This window comes from Fopius arisanus, unplaced genomic scaffold (assembly GCF_000806365.1).
Source record: "Fopius arisanus strain USDA-PBARC FA_bdor unplaced genomic scaffold, ASM80636v1 scaffold00002, whole genome shotgun sequence".
In the NCBI taxonomy this organism is placed as follows: Eukaryota; Metazoa; Arthropoda; class Insecta; order Hymenoptera; family Braconidae; genus Fopius; species Fopius arisanus.
The window spans coordinates 755,954-775,996 of NW_011887741.1; the positions used below are offsets into that span (position 1 = coordinate 755,954).

The 20,043-nt window shown below is 40.0% G+C and overlaps 2 protein-coding genes across 3 annotated transcripts in view; both read right to left on the minus strand.

Moving 5' to 3' along the window:
- The window catches only part of LOC105266090 (uncharacterized), a 42,033-nt gene extending 39,491 nt beyond the window's left edge, over nucleotides 1-2,542 (minus strand). Inside the window, exon 1 of the mRNA XM_011303995.1 lies at nucleotides 1,818-2,542. Coding sequence (XP_011302297.1) covers nucleotides 1,818-1,890 — 73 coding nt within the window. The 5' untranslated portion in view covers nucleotides 1,891-2,542. The remainder of the gene's footprint in view (nucleotides 1-1,817) is intronic.
- Nucleotides 2,543-8,232: 5,690 nt separating this feature from the next.
- The window catches only part of Atg16 (Autophagy-related 16), a 182,374-nt gene continuing 170,563 nt past the window's right edge, over nucleotides 8,233-20,043 (minus strand). For both annotated transcript variants that reach the window (XM_011304046.1, XM_011304039.1), the window contains one exon: nucleotides 8,233-8,708. In XM_011304046.1, coding sequence (XP_011302348.1) covers nucleotides 8,612-8,708 — 97 coding nt within the window. In that variant the 3' untranslated portion in view covers nucleotides 8,233-8,611. The remainder of the gene's footprint in view (nucleotides 8,709-20,043) is intronic.

The window sequence follows — 20,043 nt, forward strand, 5'->3', positions numbered from 1 at the left end:
TAACCCCTCACTCTTTTCAACTTTTTTTTTTCAACTCACTAGTAGCATTACTTCTACCCGTGACACTTTAATTATGGCCTTGTATAAATCTCACGGGAGAAGACGCGCGCGCGATAGTGAAAAGCTTTTTCTAACGGTGGCGCTGATTAATATCGCGATACCCCTCGCGGGTTATCCTCTAACGAGGCGACGAGCTGAGGGGAAAATGTGGATGAGTAAAAATGGATGGGGATGGGTAAACTATGGGGATAAGGCGAGTCAAAATGCCGGCGGCCGTTTTGGGTGAGTCACGGAAATGTACTCCGGAGACAGAACGAAATTTTTGTTTGAGGATATCACAGCGGGAGAGGTTGCAGGATGTAAAAGAAGATGTAAAGGAAGACAAGCAAAATCAGAAAAGTGGAAAGTCCAAGTGGAAATTCAAATCAGACCATTCGTGCATCAGCGGAAGATTATGATCGGTTGCAACCGATTTTCTACCGATCATTTTGCGTCGAGTGCATCCGGTCGATTCGGTTTGGCCTGATTTAAGTCAGTCTTCTTGATTAGTGTATGGTTTAGGGTGACTCGAAGTGATCAATATTAGTGAATACCAGATTAGAAATGATGAAGCTAATTGCACATGATTTGACCGCGGAGAAGAGCATCAGAAAGGTATCGAAAGGACTTCTTTATCGCGTCTTCATCTGAGATCAGATGAAATCCTGATCAGATAAAACTGATTTAGATTTTGATAAGCTGAGTTCGCAGGAAGAGCTTCCAAAATGAGCAGCAGATGGCAAGCGAACTCGCTGAATCAGAGCAGCTGATGTAAGACGAAAAGAGATGCATCGAAGAAAGGAAAATTATTGAAGTACAGAGAGTGTAATGTAAATTCTTGTATCCGCGAATGCGGGTACCTCTTCATCTCTTTGCTGAGTAAAAGCCAGTGCATACGGAGTCGATTACGCGTCCCAGGGAAGGAAATAACGAATTCCCAAACGGTTTTCATACGCCAAAGGATAAACCAAAAGTGGAGAAGCATGAAGATGATTAATTTTACATCCACCATGGAAAATAACTTTGATGTTGAAATCTACCGGAGGGATTTATACCGCTCCCTCACTTTATCAAAGCCGTTTTAAACTCGTCGAATGAAACGTAAGCGAAGAGAGGATTTCAATTCGACGGCCAAGAGTCGTTACACGTTACTTTCGTGTTTTCTATTTCTCTTTTTGTAACCCCTCGTTCTATTCCATCTGATGCACCAGTTGGAAGGGAGAAAATAGTGTATTGAGGTCCTGTCGGAATCCAAAGGGGTCCCCCAAGTTTTTCCACTCTCTTTGCCCGTTGGAAAAGTCACGGAGACTTGGCCGATTGTGAAGTTCCCGTATCCACCTGCTACGAGAAAATTCCAAAGGGGATAAAGCCGGAAAGTTTCTACGGTTCCATACTCGTTTTACTGCTTTTCACTTTTCTGGGGTTTCTCTGATTCAACCGACAAATTCACTCTTTCTGGATTATCCCGGATTGCTTCTCAATGCTCCTCATTCCAGTCTCATTTCACGTAACATGACAACTTGGATTAATTAATCGAGACATGAATTGAGGTAAAAACATTTTCCTGGCTTTCTCTTTTTGTTTTTGCAAATGTTCGGTATCAGGAAGGAAACGGGTTGGACTTTTTTTTTCTTCTGTCTCCGGAAGATTTGTGTTAAGTTATTTGTGATAAATAATGGAAAAAATGTTTCTACATTGTCGTGTCATTTTAATCTGAGATTAGATAAAATACGTGTATCCACACACTACGATGATCAACGCGCATAAAGGAATCTTACCGGTTGCAACAGCAAGAATGAGAAGCGATAGATCAAGGGATCGCGAGTTCCGGCGTCTCGCGGTGCTTTTCATGATTTCTTCTTCTGTTTATTTATATTTTGCTTTTATTTTGTTATGAGCAACGGTGCAACCTGTCGGTGCACCTCTGGACTACCGTGTAAACGGGTTTTGTATAAACACGTCGAATCACAGGATCATAGTTTTGTAGATAAATAACACTTGGGGCGCACACCACCGACGGTGGAAGGGGAAAGGAGTAACACTCGTTGATACTTTTAAACTCCCTTCCCCCCGGCTATTTATCTCAATGCAATTTATTCTATTGAATAAATGTCAAAGCACTTGCACTTCACAGCTTATATCGTTTCTCCAGTGTGCGCGCCTTTTTTTAAATTCCAATAGTTTGAACTCGCGCTAGCGGCGAATCGCATCGAATCCTTCTACTCTAGGACTCAACTCGAAATGGTTTTTTGCGATTTCTAGGATTGTGGTTGTTACGGGAGTTTGAGTTTAATTGTTTGTTGGTATTTGGGGATTTAATTGGTGGAGTTGAGGGGTGGGAGGTTTGAATGATTTTTTTGTTGTGAGCGTTTTGGGGGCTTTTTGGGGCGGTTTTTACGGATGAAAAAAAAAACTTGAGAGTGAAAAAGTCGACCGGATTTTTGAGTTTCGTATACGACGCTCGAGTCACTACTGAATGCCCGCCGCAAGTCCGTTGACGAGCTTTCAGTGCGTCGACTCCGGCGAAACGTTGGGCCACAATTCGGCGCCGACGCCGTTTCAATCCTCTCCCCCCCAGTCTCACAAACTGGGTAATATCGTCTCCAACGTACGGGGTTATGTGTTACATATGTAGGTATATAGATATGTCGAGGTTGGGCTCTCTTTCGTTGAGGAGAATTCAACCGGCCATTGGATATCTCCCGAGCGCATAACGCACACATTCATGATTGATTGACGCACCAACTTTGCGACTGATTGAATATTTTTATTATTTTTTTCTTCGTTTTCTATAGACTGGGGTGACAGTTTTTCGGGGGTGCAGTTTATTCGTGGGGGGAGAAATTCAAGCGGAGGGAGACGGGATAGAATCTCATTGATAAATTTAATAAAAATGTCTATGAAAAATTAAAAACACACTCGATAAATAATTTTTTTAATCGAAAACTTATTATTACTTACCACTTTTCTTTTTATTGAAAAAAAAATTATTGTCATAATTTGCATTTACATCGGGACTTTATTTTTACTTTTAGTTAATTTTTTCGGATGGGTTTTACTGAAATTTGTTTTCGTAGAAGCTGAAAAAAAGATTTTATTCTCGTGGAATCAGCGAACGGTTACGCGAACGGAGATGATTTGCTAATTTTTCGGCTTTTTTTTGCCGGGAAGAAAATACTCTGGAGATTATTTTTCTTGAATATGTGGTGACTTGGGAAGCGGTATTCTTTTTCAGATGTTGCATTGCGATGATAGATATTTTCAGGGTACGGATAGAGTTCTGATGCGCATTGTTGTGGTACATGGCTCACTCGAATCCTCTGAAAGTTACTGGATCCGAGGATTGCGTATTTATAAGAATTTACCAAGACAATGTTTACACGACAGAAAATATTTTTCTTTCTCCGTGAATACATCGGAAAATATTGTCTCCTAGATCTCACGAAAAAAAATCTCCTATTTGAAAAAAAATGCATTCAGTAATAATTCAAATTAAATTCATTTACAATTTATATGAATTACTAATAATTTTTCTTTCCTTTAAAAATTGCGAATGGGAAATGTATAGGTTTAAATATATTCTATTCGTTAATGCGTCAGATTATCAGTGGAAGTTTCATCTTCATTATATATCATTTATAATAATTTGAAATTTCTGAAGAGCGTGTGATATTACGCTGTCGGCTGTGAATCACGGAGTGTTTCAGCGGTCAAAAAATCCCAAGTGTGTAATAAATCTTGGCGATATAACCGAAGCTAGAGTAAACCAAGTCTTTTTCTTATTTCGAATGAAACTTCCATGAAGCTGATGATGAAACAATCCCCGGACATTCTGAAACAAGAAGCCTTATTGAATTCAGAAGAATATACTTAATTCGCGAGAAATTTTCCACTCATAAATAAAAAAGGGCGATTCTCTGAATGCAGCTATAGCCAATGAGCGTCTTCAACTTTCAAGAATTTCCTCATAGTTTGAGAAGAGTGAACCGAAGTGGGTTGAGGTGAAATAGATGTTTTTGAATGTTGAATATCCCTGAAAGGAACTATGCAAGTGGGATGAACTTGGTGGCATTCTGAAAGTCAAAAGGATACCTGAAACTTTCGAAAAGTTACACGGAGAGAAATATATCTACAAAAAATTACAGGCCTCTCACCAATAAATGTGGCATATTGCACAGTATTGATGAAAAGTCATCGGAAATCCATTAAAAATCCCTGTGCTCCACGTTCCAGAAATTTAATTACAGTAAAATCCCGATATTGTCGCACCTCTCCGCAATTTCGTTTCTTGTGTATACCCCCCGTTTTTTTCCCGATTCTACTGAAAGCAATTTTTTCCCGAATAAATCACAAATGAATACATAAACATCCTAATGATGAATAAACAAGTTCTCTGGAATTGCAAAAAATTTCATTGAAGAACTTTAAACACCGAAGTTTATTCGAAAGTACGTGGGAATGGAGGTAAATAAAATGGCGAGTCACCGCCAAACAAATTGATAATCAAATGCGATGATTAATATATTTATTCCTCTGTCTGTAAGCAACCGATCCCACGCAAACACGTGTGTTTTTAGTTTATGTTGCTGTTCATCGTGTTGACGGTTGTTATTTATTGTATGAGACCTAGACGCGTGTACAACGTCTTATCTAAAGGCTGATGGTACTTCTCATCTATCAGTGTTTATACGGTTCCATGACAACTGCCCGTTCCCTCCCGTTTCATCGAGCATTTACCCTTGTTTGGATTCAAATACAGTCTTGTTGACTTTAGTAAGTTCTACATTGACGCGATTTATCATGCACACTGTGTTCTGACAATTTTTTTTCTGAAGCATTTTAATTGCCTCATGTCAATTGGCCGATGTAATTGCGTGTAAAAAAATGTAGAAACTTCTGCGATCGTACAACTTCCGTTCGACATTCTGAACTGTTTGCTTTGAAGAGAAAAAAAGTTTCTTTATTATTCGATACATGACAGAATATTGAACAAATGAGAGGTTTTATTTATTAATGATTTGAAGCGTAAATGTGGTTTTCTAATGAAATAAAAAGAATGAAACCTTTTTATTTTGAAAGAAGATAAATCGGAACTTCTCAAATGGGGGAATGAATAATTAGGATAATGCGTGAGTAATGAATGAATTAATGAGGAGTAAGTAAATTATATCAAATGATGGGACGTGGTATTTGATAAAAGATAGGGGCGATATTTCAGCAATTCCCTAATTCCCTCCTCTACTCACCAAGAGCCCCACCAATTTGTCTCACCACCCCAGGACAATACATATCTCCAAGTCGTTTACCAACAGCCCCTCAACCTCCAGCTGATTGTGCTGAAAGGATCTCCACGTTTCCTGATGGACTACTTCAACAATTCCCTCAAAATGATGGGGAAGAAAGTGGATATGGACTCGAAGAAGATTCGAATGGGATAACAAGACAGACAGATAGAATATACCAAGGCCCATATTTACAATGACACTCAACCAGCAGAGCTCTGAATTCTCACTGAATGCAATTATCCGTTAATAACAATAGCGGAAATACACGAGTTGAGTGCGACAACGACTCTGTGCCAATAACTTCCTGCCACCTGGGTGGCATCTCTTAAAAGCCATCATTGCACAGCTGTATAACCAATGATATCAATTTGTTCAGCTCCATTGATTCACCTAGAATTCTGTCTGCTCAATGACTCCGTAAATTCACCTTTATCGATGAAAACTTCTCCTGACAACGGGTACCGGTAAACGAGAAAAAGAACCGGATTCCAATCTCAATTATCCTATTTCCGCAGTCGGTCGTATCACTCAACTATAATAACTCGGTCTGGGATTACGATTCAACTGGAATTCCCCAATTTATTTGGCTTCATTCATGTCTGTTGTTAACTTAACTACCCAGTTTAATTCAATCCAGTCCTACCTTCGGTATAAATTTTTTGAGCATTCACCTCAAATTTCTATACAATTCACATTAATATGTATTTCAACTGAAATTTACTGTTTGCACCCCGCAAAATCATCAACATCACTGACATCTCCCCAATAACCGCATCCTCTCACCTCACTACCCCCCACATATCCAACCGAATTACAAACCAAAATCAAATTGACTCGCATCAACTTCTCACATTAACCCCCCCTTTGCCCCCCACCGCAGTGCAATTCCCCGAACCCCTGGCGATAGCGATACCACAAGATACAGAACACTCAAACAAATAACGCGACTACAAAGTGGTAAATTGGAAAAGTGGAGGGAGAAGTGAACCCCAAGAGAAGAAGGGAAGAGGTATAAAGGCTTTAACGTATTCCCCTCATGTTGTACCTCGCTGTGGAGGTCGACATTTCCAGTCGGTCTCCACCGCGAACTTGTCAAAGATCGATTCGTTACAGTAGTGACTCGGTGAGGAACGAAAGGCGAACGGAAGTGAAACACGTGGCGTCACGCTCGACAGCCGGCAACGAAACTTTGACATCGTTAGCGGGACGCCCAGTTTCAATCACTCCCAGGAGAGGAAAGGGGGGTGAGGCTGAGAGGAGTGCCTGTAGAAAGGGGGAGATGAGAAATTCTCCAACTCTCGCTTCTCGCCCTCCCACCTATGCCCCCCTTCCCCTGATTTCACCCCATTTTCCTCATCTCCCCCTCGTTCTCCCCCCGGTGCCCCCTGTCATTTCCCTCTCTGTTTTACGTTCATCTCATTCTATCGTCAGCTCCTCTCAGCCATATCCCCCACGGTATTTCTGTCAACGGGCGAAAACCCGTCGAATCGTCGCCGGTCTAGAACGGTTCTGGCATAATGCAAAACTTTAGTAGTGAAATGCCAGGGGGGCTGGGGGGGCTGTATGCCATTTCAAACTGTAGAAGTTTCTTAGACCATACCTTGTATATAGCTCTGCGTCTCATCTCCTCGAAGGGACAGGGGGCAGTTGGTCCCACAAGGCGAGGCATTCTCATCACAAACTCATATGACAATTGCAGTGAAAATTATCGGACTGCTCTATTCAATTTTTATCTAAACCTCCTGTCGTATTGCATAATATTTGTCTAAAAAATGGGAGAGTGGTTTCATCTGTGAAAAGAGTTTTAAAACCAATACGTGTCACTCAATTTTGAGGGCTAGTGTTTCTAGAATATCACTGCACAATGGGGTGAAATCGAATCCAGGTAGTTCTGTTGAACTAAAGCTCTTCAAGACACATATTTTCATATGCGACAGGTCGAAGTACGAGACCTCCCAACGGGGCAAATATTGAATACTAAGACATCAAATATTAAAATTTCACCAAAGCAAACATCAATATTTGGAACTTGGTGTTTTTATATGAATTCAAATCGTGCGGCAAAAGACTTGAGTAGGAATGGAGAATGAAAGGAATGTCCAAAAATATTAATTAATAAATAATGAAAAGTGAGGGTATGAAAAAGATATCGTATGTATTTACATCAAAACATCTTTTGTTTTATTTTATTTATAAACTCCTTAATTCGATTAATTTTGTGACCTGCGACATAATTATCGTTTCCATGAGTATAAACACAGTGATTTCAATATAATATCTGTAACCTATTGTTAATATGGATAATTCCACTGAATCGATGATTAAAATTTTGCACCGTCAAACCCATCGGTTAGTTAACACATTTCTCTCCTTTTTTTTTCTCATTTCCCGGTTTTATTATAAAAATAAAGTAACTCTGGGAGACGCGATGATGTTCTGAATTAAACGCGAGTTAGTTAATAAGCTGAACTGTCAATTTAAATTTCCCTTTAATAGATGATAATCATCTGGGTTAATTAAACAAGGATTGCAATGTGTCAAATTAATGATTTTCATGATTGGTACGATTGATAACCACAACTTGTGGAGATTATACAAATAGACATTGAATTACTTTCAGCGACTCCCTTTGACGATATAAAATCTGTGTACCATTTGCCCGAATTCATCATGAAAATCCATTAATAATCGTGTCATTTTGGATTATTGGAGCGAATAGCCCGGGAAAGGGGTAGAAGGAGAATTGGAAGAATATCGTGGATAACAATACAAAGTGCATATTTGTGTTTGGATCGATGGAGCTTGCAATTGAAAACATTGGATATGTTACATATCACGGGGATTTACTCTAATAATGTACCACCCACTCATCTTTCGAGTGTTATTGTATTTAGATTTACTATTGTTACCCGTTATCTCGTACGACAGATATTGTTTATTGAGCTCACATCACTTTGTCAGTATTTCAAATTAATCCAATGGCCCACCGTTGTATTGTTGTCCACATTTTCTCTGAATGACCACAAGAATATTTGATTATTCCACAATGAGAGTTCATTCCACCGGAATATACCGTTGATTAATAAATTAGGGGAGTATTAATATTACGACGGTTAATGGTTGGGGGTGATTTTTATGGAAGCTGGGGTTGATCGACAATTCGAGACGAAATGATTGATTTTTCAGTTGACGTTCGGTGATTTAAATTCTTCGGGGATATCTCGTGGGGATCAGTCAGGGCCAGGAGGCGTTAATACACCACGCCTGGAGCACAATCATTCCTCGTGTCAGACGTGATCTCCCCAAACGGCTGCCATTTTCGTGCGATCAACTGATGCCAGGTAGGTACCATGTGGATGCCAGGCAACTGCTGTTACCGCGAATCTGTAACATTGAGGTATTGATTCTTTATAAAAAGTGAATTATTTATGGTGAATACCCATTCACCTTCAACAGCATTTAGTCTTTTGTCAAACTAAACTGAAGAAGAATTCATTCAATTCATTTCATGTACAATTTTTTAACAGTGAAATCTGTCGTGTATAGTTTTTGGGAAATTTATTGATTTATTTATCTATCTATTTACCTCGGGAGCGGGAGGAAGGGTCGCGGCTGGAAAAATTCTTGATTAATTCGCGGAAAAAAATTGGATACGCGATCCAGACGGAGTAGCGGTTTGACAGACCGCGGGGTACAGTAAATGTGCGTTTTGAAAGGGTGCGGTGTAATGGTTAATACCGTACTTCTCCAGTCATTTCGAGAGTATGATCATTAGGTTTCAATTATGGCAATCACATTGCTTCGAAGGATAATCAAGATATAGTTATGGCCTTGAGTAAACTCTCGCCATAATCATAGACAGAAAAACTCGAGCTTTATATTTCAAGATAAAAAAAATTCTGCGCTCTTTGAAATTCCTCACACTCCATTCCCAATATTTTTTTTCTAATCTAAAATTATTCTCTCTAAAATGATTGATGATTGATTCGATCTGTCCCGTCCCCAATTTTTCAGGAGAAATATTCAATTCGTATAGATCGACAGGTGGAAATCGCTTTCGATTTTCTTCCATCAATTAGCGGCACCCCGTGATAAATTCAAACGCCGACATAACAGCTTGTCAATTAAACTCATAAACTGGGAAATTACAGCTGGATGAGGGGTCGTGATTCAAAAATTTTTCAAACCACCGATTTCCCCCGTGAAGATGTCCCTGGAATTCCTGCACGATTAACGGTATACCCTTGGTACTGGGTAAATCGTTCGTGGGGATTAGCCTGGGTACGTGCCTCGTCATCCACGAGGGTGACATTAACTGATTTCGTGGCCTGGGGGGTAATCCATGGTCAATTATGGGGCGAGACCCCTCCTGAGATTGTGCACGCGCGAGCGCGCGTTTTCCAGGCGGTAATTGACCAGGTGAATAGTCCCCGCGACCACCGACTAACTGTTACAAAAGACCTCACCACGAGGTTACCCTCCTCTCTCCACCATCTCACTCATCCTCTCCACTATCCTATTCCCTCTTTCGACTTCAACCGCACGTACAACGTTTTTCCTACCAGAGCATTTTCAACCCCTCCGCACCTGTAAATTTTCTCTCCGGCGTATACGCCTTTTTATGTTATAAATGACGATCATTTTCACGTGCATATGTACCAGCCTCTCGTAATTCTATTTACCCACATAAGACCATTTGTATCACTTACGTCGGCTTTTTCATTCTAGTCTGAAAATTGAGAAAATAGGAAAACCGGAAATATTCATTATTTCAATCGTGAATTATTATTCTCGGATAATAGTATAATATCGTTTGATAATTAATTAATTGAAGAAATCGGTAGTCGCGTTATTTCTTTTAATTATTCGTTAATTCTCACTAGACGAAATAGGCCAAGAAACTGGCGATATTTTTATTTTAGATTAGATACTTCATGATTTTTTAATCGTTCCAATTTTCATCCACTAAATCAAACCAAAAAAAATGATTGCTCAGTTATTGGTTCGGGGTGTAATATTTTCTCCTCTCCAAATAAACCACCCCTTGAAAAAAAAACAATAAAAGACGGGCACCCGATGATATTACGATGAGGAGTCAAGTGGAGCAATCCGATAGGCCCTAATGGCTCGTCAGATGTGTGGCGACGTCCCCACGAGAAAAAAAGCCCTGAAAAAGGGGCGGATAGGGCAAAAGGTGAATAAAAAAAAGAAGAGGAATAGCCGATGGTTGTGCCGACAGCCGGTCGTCGCCTCCTGCCGTCTCCAGATATCGCCGATATTTTCCCTCGCTTCAGACATAATCTAACTTCCTCCATTGACAATTGCTTCAAGTACTTACTATTGTACTTCATAATTTATTGTCGAAATGATATTAATTGAAGGAGAATGCGAGAAATCGCTGTTTGTTAGGATCGAACTCGCGATCCGTCCGAATTTTTATCCAGACGGAAATTTTTTTGGTTAACAAAATTTTTATTATCCACTGGGTCGTGTAATCTCCAAGACGGACGTTCACGAGGTTGACGAACGACTGGCGATCTGTTCCAGTCGCCGATGTGTATACGAAATAAGCTTCCCAGGGATGTCGGTGGATGCGTGGCAAACGACAACCGCAGGGTGTACCATGAGAAAAGGTGGTTTGGGTGAAAGGGGTTATTGAGGGTAGCACACGAGGAAAGCAGTCGAGAGAACGGGGATGGAGGAGTGAACACATTGGAATGTGAAACGCGATGGAATTTCCACCCTGGGTAGAAGGGCCTGGGTTACCAAGAGGGAGGGACATGTGATGGAAACGATGGGAGTGGAAAAATTGTCGAGACAAGAATTCCGGAGATTATTGAAGTCTGCTGTTGGCATGCTTCAAGGGTGAAAGTAATGGCTCTTAGACAAATTGACAGTTGGTAAATTTGAATTAGGTGATGCGAATCCAAATGAGACATCATTTCGACCAAAAGATATTCCCGCAGCTCGAGACTCAAAGCTATTTAATTTTTCGAGAAATTCTATTTCTCCGAGTGATAATTTTCGAAGGACATTCGCATTAGTTGCGTTCATAAACCGAATTACGTGTGGTAACAGGGATTGTTCGATAATCGGTTGAGTGTATTTACGAGAATTTGGTGGGTCTCGTCGGGACAATTGATTCCCCCGTTCCCGTGTGTTCTCTCGTGTCTACTAGGCTGTTGAAGTGTCGACGAGGGGTTGAGGACGAGAGGTATGAGGGATCCAACGTCAGAAAATCCAGGGGTGTGCAATAGATGTAGGGAGGGATGAAGGTGAATAAAGGTGTTGAGGAGAGGAAGAGGAGAGACAGGAATGATGGCTCTCTCAACACACCAAACACGCCGGTCCCAGAGTAAACAGTGGCATCTAATGGAGCACTCATTGATGACCCCCTCGGCGATGGGTGGACATTGGAGGTTTCCCCGGTGGTCGTGTGGTAGTCCTGGCACGAGAGAAGGACAATGCGCGCGATGATTAGACCATCGTCCACCAGCGGACGATGCGGGTGGCCAAGATACAGGATACTATCGTTGCCAGGTATACCAATGAGTGAGAGAGATGAAGATGAAATTCGAATGGACCATGGGAATGTACACCATGACGTTGAGACGTTTTCAATACTTCTCTGTTGATGAAACCGCTTGGCCTCTCCTTCACCCTGGGTTCCCTTGTTAAATATCTCTCGGTTGCCCATCCGAGAATCCTATTCTACTCCCACCAGGCCATACTAACACACTGGCCAACCATTTTATAGTTACTATAGTTACTATTGCTGAGGAAGAGCTTTGGAACAACGGGCACGTTCCAACAAAGCGAGACAGGTTGCCCGATGAAGAGGAAAATTAAGTCCACCCGCTTCAACCAATATCTACTACTCCGTCTTCCAAGCTTTTTTGAAATTAAACTTTTACAAGTTAATTCAAACAAGTGTCACTGGCTAAATCTTCTGTAATTGTGGGGCTTTAAATTCTGTGAATAATGGTTCGGTGAATTTATTTCATATGCTCAGGATGGTTTATCGCGACAGGGAGAATCGAATATTGGAGTTTTCCATGGGGTGATGCTGGTTCTGCTATCAATTCGAAACTATCTTTTAGCCATGGATTTCAATGGGACTTGAGCTGTGCTACTTCAAAAGGGTCATTTCCATCATCCCTTTTTTTATTAATGGGGGATTGAGTACAGGGCACTTGAAATTTTACCTCTGAAATTCTATTTCAATGATTTTTGTTATGAGAGCTCTCATTCATTTCACGGGGATCCTGTCATTATTATTATTTTTTACTTGTTGCGAATTGGAAGAGCGGAATCGGGCAATATTATTTTTTTCTTTCAATAGAGTGATCGGATTACGGAAACCAAGTATATCGGTACCAATTATACTCGATAGTGATTATCAATGTGATGGGAATAAAAGAGGAGAATAAAAATGTCGGATTGTTCTAGTACGGATTGACATGTACATATGGAAAGACTAAAAATTCCATAAACCGATGGTCCTTGATTATAAACAAGAGCCTCGACTTAATTTCCTTCGAGGAAGTTTGTTATTTGTACAGTGCAACACTTTATGCTAGGGGGTTGGAGTAGCTTTTTAAAAAATTGTTTAAAGCAGAAGGGAAAGTTTTCTCCAGTCAGGAGTAAGCAAGAAACGCCAAAGTTTTTCCAGCGTTGGGTGCATTAGCTTATGTGCGGTTCAACTCAAGATGTATTCTCCTCATCCCTAAGGTCAGGATTGACCTGGGCTTTCAAACTAGTGCCCCAAAACTTTGCCAGTCGTTGAGACAACCCATTCACTTGGTATTGCTCGGAGTATTTTACGAACTGGGCGCAACGTTTTGATGGAATGAATTTCTACCGAGATGTCAAAACAACGATTTATCTTCGGGTTATTGCGTGGATGTTCAGATCTATTGAATTTATTTATTGCATACAATTGTATGACAAAACGATTAATGACAATAGCAAAAAAAAAATAACAGTAAATGCCGTTAATTCAGTGGAAGAGCCTAATGTCTTCTGTCGAATAATAAAAATCAAGTAGTCTGTCCATTGGATTAGAATTTTTTTGTCCACCTATAAGCCATTACCCTCGCTGGAATGATTCAACTGCACAATGTCCATCGCATATTAGATCTCGTTACGGACTCTATACATAAAGCCAATACGTGACTGGCAAGCACGACGATTCTCTAACATAGGATTAACCATCCCCTTTCGCATTATTGTTGATGGTGAATGGTCGACAGATATTCCTTTTGCCATAGCAAACTAACGCATCTACTCCACCTCTCAGCATTATTTACTGAAGCCAGTTTCAATGATTTTCGTATACATATGAACAACTGGACACTCATGCACATGACATAATCCACGGTGAAGATACTCCGCCCAGAGTAATTGGACTAGTTACCAGCGACGAATTATTTACGGCCACTGGTTTTAATGTATCGATGGGCTATATATTATAGCAACTAATGAAGACCTCGAATACGATATATTTTACATTTATAACCTGTTTGGATAGTGCGGGTAATACAATATTGTTTAATTATATGGATTCAATGAGTGGTTTTAATCTAGGGTAATTGCGGGTGTGATGGGTATGCAGTGGCGTCTCAGATTATTCTTGCACCCATCAAAAGTGTCATTAAAATGATTGGTTGCAAAATTATTAAATAACAATAGGCTCCCTCAATCCGCTTTTTTTACATAGATATTTTTATTATAGTTTGAATAAAAATATTTGTAATTGAATCGATATAATTACGCAATGTAAAACGATTAAAATAGAAGACTCGATCTGACAAACACATAAAAATCATAACGAATTAATGATTTGAGAAATAGAGCAAGCCGGAAAACGGATTGGAGTTGGATAGTAAAAACTGGACCGACCTGAATCAGGAGCCAGTCCAGATACTTGATCTATTCATCTACCACTGCGGTTGAATCATAAATGAGTGCGTCTAATCGTTGACAGATCAGATTATGGGATTCGAGGTAAATGACAACATTGGGATCTACCCGGAACCAAAACACACCATTCTTTTTCCAGATCAGGTCTGGTATTCCGTTTTAGGATTTCATAGCTCAGATATGAGCTAATATATACACAAACTTGTGCTGTGATAACTGAGAAATATCGGTGTGAGTCTGGTCTCCCACAGATCTGGCAATAGTTAGCGCAATCTTAACTAGGATGACATTAACCACGAACTGTTCTGTCAATATCATTGACATTAGATTAAAAATATCGAGTGAATTTAATGAAATCGTTCGGGTACGGTTGGATCATACGGGCTTTGCCTAATCGTATTGAGATCTGATTATGAGACTCAAGTTGGATGACAACTTTGGGATCTGCTCGCAACCGGAACAGGCATTTGTTTTTAGAACAGGGTCTGGTTGAAGATCAGGTTTCAGGATTCTGTAGATTCACTAGATATTAACTGACATACACGCAATCTTGTCCTTTGACCAAAGAAACGACATTTTGAGTCTCACACTCAATCCGGGGAGAATCTAGTGCAATCTTAACTAGGATATTAACTACGAACCGGGAATGTCGATATCATTGCGAGTGGATTGAAAATATTCCGAGTATTCATTGGATTTCAATAATCAAACGGATTGAATGTACTGAATTCGAGATTCTAGTTGACAGAGTCGTAAAGTTCGTAGCCAATTGCCGCAATTGGGTAGATCTAGATAATCATTTACTTTTGACTTCTTCAATCTTTGGGTGAAGTAATTTAATCAGAACAATCAGCAGAATTTTTTCTCAATGTAGCATTAATTTGGATCAGTCAATTACAGGGGTAATAATTAGGGAAATTGAAATGTAACTTGGAGATCCGGGTTGTGAAGTCTAGGATTGAATTCTTCACGATTGAAAACCGCTATTTGAAAAAGATAACGTAACGTGAGAAGCAGACATAAATCCATTCATAATAACCAGTTTCGGAAATGCTAGATTTCCGAATTGATTTAGATAGGCGGTCAGAGAGCATGAAGTGGGTATGAAGATAGAGATCTCTATACTTCACTGTATGCCTCAGTAATTTTGTCGAAGTACGATGCGATAGCGGAAAATCATAGCGCGGTTTCGAATGTCAGGCGTCAACAGAAAAATCTGAATATCTCGGTAGCTGAAAAGAGAAGCGATAAAGTGGACCCTTTTTATAGAGATCCACACACGCTATGATTCCTTTGTTCTCCGTAGCTCATAGAGCATGAAATGCATCTGAGGAACGCTTGTTCGGATAAAAGTGTCGTGCAGCTTTTTACATTCATCGCAAAGCTTTATTTGTTCATTTTATTTTTTTCCTGTTCTGCTACCAGAAAAATATGACAATGAAAATCAATAATTTTCATTTGTGGAACGAGTACTCGTATCAGATTATCTATCGAAATTTTATTCTTATAAAAAAAATATGATGCAATTTGAATTTCTGAATTCGCAAAGTTTGCGTTGAATATGATTCTGAAATTTGATAAAATCATGACAATTACAATTACTGCACGTTTTTCCTCAAGATCATCATACACCACCCCCTCTTCCCATTCATGCAAATGACACCTCATAATCCCCTCGGAAGACTTGTACATCCAACAACGGTGGAACTCCCCTCAAGTAATCTCATTTAATCTAACAATTTCCGCACTCGACTGAATTCTCCCTGAAACCGCCGTCCAATTACTTGACAAAATCCCCAATTTTTAAAATCTCCAAACACAATACATTTTCATCATTAAAACCAGCAACTTCCTAGTGCAGATTTTCGAGAAATGTGTGCGCGTGGCCGTTTCTCAGGATTTGCGTGTATTCTCGTGGCAATGTGAACTTACCGCGTGTAATTAGACGATGTACACCGCACTCACTGTGAGGGTACTCCCTTCCCTCATTCCTCCCTCAGTAGATACTCACTGTGGTATAAACGAGACTGCGGTATACACGCCAGAATGTGAGAATGTGCGGTATCTCTGCGTACCCAAGCTCCTTTTCCATATACCGACTTGAAAATCCAAGTGTGTGTACCCTGCCCCCCTCGGGGATATATGAAAACACCGGAGATTTTACTATCCTACCGCAAACTCTCAACTAATGAGATTCCTTTTTCATTTATTTCACTCTGTCTCGTTACTGCATGTCTCATTCTCAATTAAATTGAGGTGTTACCTTTCATTCATCCTTTCACCATTCGCTCGGAGAGAATTTTCTTTCTCATCCACCCGAAATATTTTCCGCAGCACAAAAAGCCCCAAAATCTAACGGTCTCTTACCATTAAATGTGGAATATTCCACTGTATTGATAAAAAGGTCAGGTGACATGCATTAAAAATCACGAGAGCTCCTCGGGATATTTACGGTGCAGTGCAATAAAATGTACTGCTTTACCCATCCATTATCTCCGAAGTTCATTTAATGATTTAGAATGTACTGGTAAGAAAGTGAAACATTCGTGGAGGCAGTTTGAATTAAACTGGACTGAATGTTAATATTTTGGATGTTTACTGGTCAGTTGGGTAATTTTTACGGGGATTGTCGTATGATGGGTGGAAATGATGGAAATTCCTCGCCGTGTACAAAAAGTCCACCGCAGAGATAATCTTCAAAACTCCATTCCAAACCTATTGACAACAGCCTCCCCCCTTCGGCTATCTGTCACACAACAAAAAAATCCTCGACTCCCTCTGGATTTTCAATGAAAAAAAAATATATCGAAAAAAACTCTCAACCCCGATGTAAAAAAAAAAAGATAAATCTAGATATACATTTTTTTATTCTCTTCAATCCCAACTATATCACCAAGTTGACAAATTCAAACGGGGTCAGGAGGAGTTTCAATCGAAGTTTATCGTTATCCCTCACCCTACCCACGGGTTGCCATTTCAAAAGTTCACAAGGTGGTATATATTCTGAAACGTCGACATCGGCGAATGTCCCTTTGGATACTTCCTCCCTAAGCGTCTTCCTGTCCCCCCTCACATCTCCCTTTTTTCACTTCCTGAACGAGTCTAAAGGCACAGATAAAAGGAGATAGCAGAAAGGGCAGGGGATACGACTTGGGACGAAGATAAATGACATAATATCGCAGTGGACCTGCGATCATTGCGCCACCCGGAGGAAACCCGAGTCAAGCCGTGAGAAAACTGCCACCAATGCCGATTGCTTCACAATCCTCTTTTCGTTTCTCTTCAATTCCCCACCCACCAGCAAAAAACTACATCCCCCCCCCTCCCCCTCCCCCAATCACTGTGTTACTTTCTTGGGAGACAACAATGAAATTCGTCGAATCCTTGATCAGCGAGCGAGACTCCGTTACACTCGTTTCGAAACGAGCATAGAGATGAATAAAAAGTAAAGAAAAAAGTGTGTATAGCCAAAGCAGGAAGATTGGTATGTTTTTTTTTTCAGTATTGCAACAGTGGGCGCCATTTTCTGTCGCAACCCATCCCACGTCGCTGTACTCCAAAGCCCCGTTTGGAATAATCTAATTTCATCTGGGTGTACGGTTGGCCCCTCTGCCTCACACTCCTCAACGGCTAGATAAATTTTTATTGGTGCTGAATCGCTACGGAAGCGCCAACCCTACTCACCCACTTCACCTCAATCCAGCGACACTGGGAATCCCCTGCCTCTCTACCTCACTGTGAATCGACCCGAGAGTCTCGTTAATACGCCTTTAAAATAGCATCTCGGTTATTCAATATTCCCCAAACATTTTCACTCGATTCGCTGTCTCAACACGCGTATTATTCCCTCACCGAATTAATTTCACATTTTCCCGCCTTTTTTTTAAGGTTATTTTTCTGGTACGAGAGCGGGATTCCCCGGGAGATATGGTGGTGAGTCGGGGCTATGGCAGTTTTTCATTTGTGGGAAATTGATGTGAAATTGATTGTTGAACGTTAATTGGGTGCTCTACACGCGCATTCAGTCAAAATGTTTGAGATTTGTTTGAGATTTGAGATTTAGATGTCGTGATCGCGGGTCGGTTTCCTCTTACGGGTTTTACCCTTGAAATTTATTACCGTTGGACATGTTTATTTCTCAAAGGTAACGATATCTTGCAACTACTATGAGAAACAATAATGATTATGTTAATTAATTGATGAAAATTGTTTTTCAATTTTGAAGTCTATATAAATATTGACCGTCGACGCGATCAATTTATACAAAACAAATATATAAAATATGTGTTCATATATTTGTTTTATATATTCTCGGTTGGTTTTCTCCCCCAAAATGTATCCCACAAAAAGAGACTTATGGATTTTCATTAAAGAACGGAATTTATATAGCATTCCACATTTTTCTGACGGACCAGAAAATTGGTGGATAGCAATGAAATACAAGGGGAACTATAGCAAAAAAAAATTTAGCAAAAAAAAATCAAAATACAAAGTCCAGATGGAATTTATCAATTATCAATTAATTGGTGATAATTTAAACAAATTCTGCAAGCAATGCATTTTCCGAAATTTATCCTTTCCCTCTCGGTATTTCTCTGCCCATGGAAAATAATGTTCGCCCTCTCCCCCATTTTCTTGTATCATAATTCCATAAAGGGCTAGAGTAGGATTACCCCGAAGATTAGATGGGGAGTGGATTCTGTTTAAGTTGTCGGATTTATAGTGAATTGATACAAGATAATGCCAAGCGTTGGAATAAATAAGCGTTAATTTAAGACGATTAGGTGAAGAGAGATTTGAGGCGGAGACGTTTCGCCGTAGCCCTTTTATAAATTGAATGGGCACTCCGTGATACGAGTAATGAGTGGTACACAGTACCGAGGTTGAATTAACTCTGTTGAAAGATGGTGTGCATTTTCTCGGTGATCCTGCGTACGTTAGAACGAATTGTTTATACGTCAGACGCGTTATGGAAGATGTTTCAGTATCACAGGGATGGAGGCGGTTACTCTGGCCGCTTATTAAGTTAGTCCCGCCAGATTCTTATATAAGGCAGGACGATTTTTTGCAAAGTGCCCCCAACGTACGAATTACGAGCCAACGACGTCCCTCTGCGACGCTCCGGGTAAAAGTAATAACAGTGAAACGGTCTATGTACGTGACTGGTGCTTAACCATTTTTATTTATTTATTTTTTTTCTTTAACTTTTTTTGTTATTCGCTTGGACTGCGTGAGAGGGGCTTGGAAAACGCACCTGATAAACGTGAATCTGATGTGTGGCCGGTGATTCTTATGCACCGTGGAAATCCTGGGCGATGCCATTCCTGATAAGGAATAGACCGCACGCTGGGATCTTCGTTTGGCTTGTGATGCTGGAAATTTCTTGAAATTTCAGTCACAATGTCGTATGAATTTTCAATTACTAGGGAAAGGGCATGTAATGCACGGCTTTCGAGATGAGTTAACAGTCGAGCGCATTATCGTTATTTCAGTGGAGAGCAATGTCACGTTTTTCCCGACGATTTTTACTCACTTTATTTATCATTTTTGTCATTTATAATTTATTCATCTATAAATAATAATGATAATAATAATAAATAGAGAGATATGTTATTACTTTATGATTATTATTATTTATAAATACGAAGTTATGGGTGCATCATTTATAAAATTCAAGTTTTGCAACTACCATTTACATCTGCCACACAAGGATATTAAATTCCAAGCGACATTGCCATCAAAATTGACGTCAATCACTGAGACATGGCAAATCAACTCGCCAAACTAATATTTGCAA